Genomic DNA, 7,620 nt, shown 5'->3' on the forward strand with positions numbered 1-7,620 from the left:
TCACACATAGGGAAAAGAACGAAATCGAACAATCATGTTCTTTCTTTCGGCAAGAACATCAACAATCAGATCCTAAAGTCCTGGCGTTACCAAGATCACGGAATATAAACCACTACATGAAATTATGTGTGTTGTATACATGATTAAATATGGGAGACCAGGCAAACTTTACTTTGGCTTGGAAAGAGAACATCTGTCAAAGAGAAGCGCTAGCCTGACGGTCGGATAGTCTCGTCAATTATTTTTGATCACACGATCTCCTAATCAATGAGTGCTTTATGCAAAACACACAATGATGGTATGTGGATCTATGATTGAAATTGTACCGTCTACGATAAGACTGTCCGGAAAGTATTTCTCTTTGTCAAATGGCTCTCCTATTATTGCCAAACCTTTGGTGAGGGTCTCGAATCTTATGCACCTCTATTGCACTAAAAATCCCATATGCATCACTTTCATCACCATCCCCTTTTTGATGATGATGATGATGGTCACGGTCGTCGCGGTCGTCGTCCGTTTGATCTTGTGCCATCAAGTCCTCGCCATACTTGATGCTCTCCATCCTCATGTGCATCACCTTGGCCTTGGGATCTTGGCCCTTCAGGATGCTCACCACTTCCTTCATGGTGGGCCTCCTCTCGCCTTCGCTCTGCACGCACAGCACCGCCACGTTGATAGCCTGCTTCAGCTGGGCCTCGTCAAAGTTCCCCCGGAGCTTTGGGTCCGCGAGGTCCCGGAACCTGCCCTTCACAATGTAGGGCTCCGCCCACTCGGTGATCGTCCTCTTGATCCCCCCCGGGAGCTTCTCGATGGGCTTCCTCCCCGTGACGATCTCAAGGAGGAGGATCCCGAAGCTGTACACGTCGCAGCTCTCCGAGACCTTCCCCCACATGGCGTACTCGGGCGCCAGGTACCCCAGGGTGCCCTTGACACGAGTGGTCATGTGGCTCACACCCTCCGGGATGAGCTTCGCGAAGCCAAAATCGGCTACGAGCGGTTCGAAGTGGGAGTCTAGAAGGACATTGCTTGCCTTTATGTCCCTGTGGATTATGTGAGGTGTTACCTCATGATGCAGGTACCTGCAAAAGAATGTTCAATCACAGGGTAAGTCAAATATCACAGACCAATTGATGCCCATAGCTAGGCAGGCAATTCAGGGAAATGCTTGGGATCTTCTCAATGTAAGAGGAGCAAATTGAGCCAATTTGTCCTCCTAACCTGAAAGAGACTTCTCTAAGGGAAAACGAATTCAACACTGTCTTATTCTTATTATTCATTCTCATTCAACACCATTTCTCAGGATTATCTTATAAGTTTGAAAGGACCTTCATTCAACACTGTCTAATAGATCTTTAGAACAGAAATCAAGAACAGAAACTCACAAATTTAAAGAAAAGAAAAGGGCCAAGGTGACTGATGCTTACACCAAGCCTTCGGCGGACCCAATCGCAATCTTCATCCTCCTTTTCCAGTCCAACTGAGCATCGGTTGCGAACTGACCATGCAAGTGCGAGAGCAGACTCAGGTTTGGCATGTAATCATACACAATCAGCCGCTGATCTGTCCCAGCACAATACCCTCGCAGGCCCAACAAGTTCTTGTGCTGGACTCTGCCAAGGACCTCGACCTCCACCGCGAATTCCATCTCGGCCTTCAAGTTCATCGCCTTCAACTTCTTCACAGCTATCTAGAACCAACATTCACGCCAACACTGAGTTTCCAACATAATGTCTAGAAATACAGTCGATCCACAGTATGCGCCGGGAAAAACAACCGAAACAAATGGTTGTCCAACATGGTCTCGGAGTTTAGACGAAACTTCAATTCTAACACCAATCGTTGTCAATTTTGCTTAAGTTTTCTAAGAACAAACGGTTGTCTAGCATGATCAGTTGACTCGAGTGAGGTTGCGTGGCGAAGGTTCCAATAAGTAGTACCTAGTAATTAACCAAAGTTCGATAAAGAGTGAGATCAAACTAGACAAGAGAATACTTGTCTGCACTTGTTCTACCCCAGCATGATCGGTTCTGTTTATCGTGTTCAAGTCATGAAAAACGAGTATACGAAACAAAACCATAATTCTACATTACAACTTGGTTCCATTTAAAGGGAAATTGATCGATTCACCTGAAGACCATTGGAGGTTTTGCCCCAGTAGACACTCCCAAACCCTCCTTCTCCAAGCTTGTTGTCATCACTGAAACCATTAGTGGCCGAATGCAGTTCCTTGTATGTGAATATCCTCCATGAATTATTGCCTCCACCTATTCCACTGAACCTTACAATTCACCCAGAAAAAGAAAACAAAAAATAAAAAACAGAAACATAAGAGCTATGCATGTTTGATAAAGTTATAGACGAAGGAACCGATCAATGACTTCGATTTGAGCTCACCCTTCATCGACCTTGTCCGGACCGCAGCAACTGAGAGATGATCCCATAGTTTCTCACTATGGGATTCACGAAGTTTCAGCTTATTTAGAGCCTTATTTTTTAATCTGTCAATGGAGTTTTCTCTTTTAAACTGAGCTGGTGGCCTTTCTGTCGGTGTCGCGCTTAATGCCAGCCGACCCTGGCCGGCTTTCTTTTAGGGTTTTTGGTTTCTTTTCTTTATGCGAGGAGGAGCTTATCAAGTTTTATATTCGTTTTCATTATTGCTCTTTTCAGTTTGAACGGTCATTACCAAAATCCAGAATATTTTATGAATCTCCAATGTCAAAGTTTGACACTCCACTCCATGATGTGCACAGTGATGAACTGGATACAGTCCAAGAAAGAAACCAAGTTCAGCACGCATGGAACCATCCGCCAAATGGGTTTCAGACGTCTTCCCACAGATGAATCATTGTGTTGTTTACCTAGATTTCACACCACCTGTCAATTTTCTACATCCGTCAGTGGTATTTGTGATAGTCTTGGATGATACTGGATCAAGAAGAGCGTCTACAATACAATTTGGCGCTGGAGTGTTAGATTGGCATCACATGAACTTTGCTTAATAGGGTCGGGGGTTAAGTTGTGCCTTTTTACAGCCCGATCTAACACCTATCGGGAACTTCATTTTACCCGATCTCTTTGTTTGAGCAATCACTCTATGCTCTCGTTTGAAATAGCGGTGTAAAAATTGGTTGAAAACCCATATTCAATGAGATTGGTCAAATATGGGTTAATCAAGTTTTAATAAATTGGTTTGAGTTATAAGCATTTCATATACGTGGGTTGTAAATGGGCTTAAAGACAAACCCATTTATAGCCCATTTAGTTTACAAAGGTTATTAGTTTAATCAATTCATTCATGAGATGTCATATAGTTTTTATATTTTTAATCTTTTATTTTTATTTTTATTTTTTTTTCTTTTACTTTTTTTCCCTAAGAAGTTCGACAACAGTCGATCGGCCAACCCTCGCTGGTTGTAGGCGAGGACCACGAAGCCCTCGTTGGCGGTTGGCAAGGATCAACGCTCTCGCCCCGATTTGGCGCGGGCTTGCTATCAACTAGGGTTACGGCCTTGCCTATGACCGGCAAATGTCGGCCAACCCTTGCTGGTGACCCTCACCGGGTTTCATAAAGAAAAAAGAATGATAAAAAATCAGAATTTTTGTAAAAAAAGTAATCAAAATTGTCCACTAGATTTCTATTGCATAAGTGTATTTTCGTAATATAATTTTTTAATTAAGTTTTCCTAGATTGGTTTATATGAAAGTGTTTAAGTAATATGGGTTAGATATTGAAGGGTTGGATATGGGTTGTTAGATTTGTATTAAATGAAAATAGGTCAAAACGAGTTAAATATGTCAATTTGGATCGGACTATTTTCGATCCAACTCGATCCATCCATTTGACAAGTCTAATTTGAATCGGACAATGAATGTAACATGTAACAACCTCACTCGTTTCTCGAGAGCCAAACCATAAAAAATAAGTTCATTGAGTGACGATATTGGGTTGTGACTAATTGGGGTGGCTCTTACTTATTAATCACTCGGTAGGGGCTCTCCCTTCTAATGTGGGGTTTTAATATATTACAAAGCCATTCAAGAATCATCCCCACACACACAATATATATATACACACACGCACACTCTTCGGTGTAGAACTAATCAATGATTGTAATTGAATTAATAAGGTGTGCCAATTCCATTATCATTTTTCTTTATAAAATAGGATGTCCGAATTATTTGACTTGTCTAATCCAAATGGATGCACGTAAATCCCCTAGTCCATGGACCTTATGTCTATAAGGTGGCTCATGTGGCTTTGAAATTCCTGTGAGGTAGAGCCGTCAATATTTGAAAATAGAATATGAAGATATCACTTCAGATTTATGGCACTAAATTTTCATGGTGAGTTCTAAAACCTTCGTTTGGTATTTAATCCAGTCTTAAACTATTTATATAATCCAACTCATTTTTAGATATATTCAAAATGTGTAACCGAGTCATTAGTTAAATCAACTAGGTGGTTGATCGAGTCGTCCAAGAATTGGTTTGCAAGCCCAAGGTTACAAATTCGATTCCCCAATCTATCCTCAGTTTCAGGAAACTTTCATTAGTCCACGAATGATTAGTCTTGGTTTAGGTGTATCTTCAGTCTTGAGCTTCCCCACTTGCACCTGGTGGGCCTATGATTGTAGGCTCGCCAAGTAGGCAATTAGTGCCTTATTAGCGTCTTAAACCAAACAATCCAGAGGCGGGTGAGGTAAGTCCCAATCCCCTCCAATCTCTGTGTTATCGCACAGAAGTTATTATGTCAGAAATTGGCTATATTGCAACCAGAAAATTGCTTCCAAGACAGCTTCATATGTTACTATGTACTAGAAAATCAAAGAACTGATAGTCGAAAGATTTGATTACATTTTTTTAAAAAAAGGCTTAGGAATTAGCAACATTAATTGAAAATTGTTACACTTGGCTGTGCTTCCTACACAAATACATAGTACTTCTGTTCTACTTTTTTTTTTCCGATTTCAAACCTATCTTACCATAAAAACACGACCACATAAGAACGGAATTGAAGTTAAACCTATTTAAGTGCATACATATAACATATTTTTCACTCCTACTCTTATGTAAGACTTTAATCTTGTCCAGTCCCTCTCCGCGATGCACAAGAATGGAAGCCATTGAATATGTTGACGTCAAAATGAGCAAACAAAATGGGAAAGAATGAAAATAAGATAGTTTATATAAGGGGCTAACTTGGTTGGTTTAATCAAAATTTCCAAATTAAATACAACACAAAAGCAAAGTTTCCACATGAATTGTTCAATTCTTATTGAGCGACAGACGATGCCTAGTCAAAATCTTGGCCAACCACATTGCCTTTGAATTTTGAACAGTCAAAGGCTTCTTCTCCAAGTGCTGACGATTGAGTGGGTGAACGGGGCAGATCAGAAATATTGCATTAAACTTGTGTAAGCCTACGATACGAAGCCATATGGACGCATTGCAAGGCCGCGGACTTCTTTGGGTCAAAAACAAGAATCTGCACAACTCGTCCGTCCGTCCAAATGCAAAACGACAACTTCAAAAGTCAGATCTCATATACAGGCTCCCGTGATCTAAAGATGTAATTTGTCCTCTTAATTTTCAATATTTTGGTGGGCTTCTAATGATTAAGCAGTAAAAGCTAGAGGCAATCATTAAGCGAGCCTCAAGGTCGTGCCTAATGTTTTGCCCAAGCTCATTCATCATATGAATCTCACGCAAGAACTTTCGGCTCTGGCAGAACCAGGCGTAGGTCAAAGAAGGGCGGGTCGGGCTTTCTTTTGTAAGAGCGGTGCCCAAGCCCGCCCATTTCACTCTTGGGCCAAGGCGGGGCCGCCTGCCCACTAATCACTATTAGGAAAATTTGTCCCAAAAGGAATCTTAAAGGGTGCATTTTCTTCATGAAAATCGTCGATCTCAAAAATAATTTCCTAAAAAATAATTACTTGCATTGCTTACACAAATAAATTAATCGTTATTTTTGTATATGTTGTTGTTGATAACAAAAATAATTTTTTCGGGCTAACTCTTTTATTAGATACAAGCAATTATTTGCGGGAAAATATTTTTTAAATTGTTGAGCTCTCGCGGAACATGACACTTTTAATTTAATTGCGCTCTCCTGTCTTTCACTAGTAGCTTGGATCTATCAACTTTACCTGTTATTTTTACATGGAGATAGCCAGTTTACCCTACAAAACAGAGGGTTTCGGCTCCCAAAACATCAGCCCATCTCTTAAAAAGGCCTGTGATATTAGTGAAGCCTCATTTTCTAGTTTCATCTCCAAGCCCAGTTTTCCGCAGGTATTATTTCTTAACGAATCAATTGAATGAAAAAATTCGACCAATTTTTTTTTTTTTAATGAATAAAGAACACACACATGCCGTCAGAAATTCCAACCCACACATTTGAAATACACCGGAGCAAAACCCGACTGCAAAAAGGTGTCAAAAGTCCGGCCTAAAAGCTTAAACTTATATGTGGAGAAAGACCATATCTATGTAAAAAGTATATAAGTCTTGTGAACAAGCGATACCGGGTTTCAATTCGTACGATCAGCCTCAAATTGAGTCTAAGGGCATACACGCACATCAGAACCATCAAGCCAACCTTTTTTCCATATTATGTTAATTTCCACATGCTTTCAATACCGTTCGTGCATTTTCGATTTTCATTTGGTAAGCAACTTTAGTTTGCTTTGAATTTCATGCAAATTTAATAATCTCCTCGCAAATCATTTTAGCGGAATTTCATCCATGCGATCCCATTTCATGTACTTTTGTTCCGGCATGAGCAGTCAAGAAAGCGATCTCGATGGCTTCTCCAATCGGTGAATTTCGAATTTACCTACGTGACGCGCTTCGCGATAAATAAAAACAAAATGGCGATTGTCTTCTTATATGTTAAGGGTATGAAGAATTTCCGCTAAATCTTATTTGAGGTGTGGCGAGTTTATGTTGGAACCAGGGATATCCTTGATATAGAGATTAAACTTGACTATGTACTAGAGACTAATTTTACAAATCATAATGAGATTAAAAGATTGTGATTTATTAGAAGAGGTGATGTCATAGGAATGAGAAAAAAAAAATTCAAATGAGGGACCAAAGTGGGACATTTTTCTTAAAAAATGGCTTCGGAGTTGACTTTGTTCCAAATAAAAGCATAAAGTGGCCAACTTAGCATTAAATAGGAGCCTAATCTCTCTGGCCAGCCGTGTCCAGATTATCAGGCACCTAATCGAAAAGTGAACGAGCCTTTGGGTTGGCTGGTCCAACCGAACAAACTAATTGAATTCTTCTTTCCACGTAGGGCTCTGATAGAGTTATTGTGGAGACAGATGACCTATGTAGATGTGATTGTCAAACAATTGGAGCACCTAGATGTCAACATAGAGACTGATGCAATTCAAAATGCATTAGCATCTTATGAAATGGCGAAGCATGAGCACATTGCATTTGTTCTCTATAAGAGGGATGAATCCCTCGCGCCTGTCGACAATTCCGGGTCCCAACATGCAAATGATGACGTGCATTACATTGAGAATTGAGATAAGTGCCAGCTATTGGCATTCTTCCACATAATGGTGAAGGTTGGAGAGAGGGGAGCATGAGTAGTTTTCGTCATCCCAC

The 7,620-nt window shown here is 40.5% G+C and overlaps 1 protein-coding gene across 1 annotated transcript; it reads right to left on the minus strand.

Annotated features, from left to right (window-relative positions):
• Positions 1-364: 364 nt before the first annotated feature.
• LOC115736047 (PTI1-like tyrosine-protein kinase At3g15890) lies at positions 365-2,441 on the minus strand. Its single transcript, XM_048277996.1, has 4 exons — positions 2,395-2,441; positions 2,128-2,278; positions 1,425-1,687; positions 365-1,079 (listed from the first exon to the last, which is right to left on the minus strand). The coding sequence occupies exons 1-4, from the start codon at positions 2,439-2,441 to the stop codon at positions 365-367; spliced, it is 1,176 nt and encodes a 391-aa protein (XP_048133953.1).
• Between the last annotated feature and the right edge of the window lie 5,179 nt (positions 2,442-7,620).

The sequence above is a fragment of the Rhodamnia argentea genome, chromosome 4, assembly GCF_020921035.1.
Source record: "Rhodamnia argentea isolate NSW1041297 chromosome 4, ASM2092103v1, whole genome shotgun sequence".
NCBI classification, from domain to species: Eukaryota; Viridiplantae; Streptophyta; class Magnoliopsida; order Myrtales; family Myrtaceae; genus Rhodamnia; species Rhodamnia argentea.

Coding starts and splice junctions, on each gene's coding strand:
- LOC115736047 (XM_048277996.1), bottom strand. CDS start 2,441: ATGGGATCATCTCTCAGTTGCTGCGGTCCGGACAAGGTCGATGAAGG. Junction 2,279..2,394: donor CCGGACAAGGTCGATGAAGG/GTGAGCTCAAAT, acceptor GTGAATTGTAAG/GTTCAGTGGAATAGGTGGAG. Junction 1,080..1,424: donor GGGTCCGCCGAAGGCTTGGT/GTAAGCATCAGT, acceptor ATTCTTTTGCAG/GTACCTGCATCATGAGGTAA.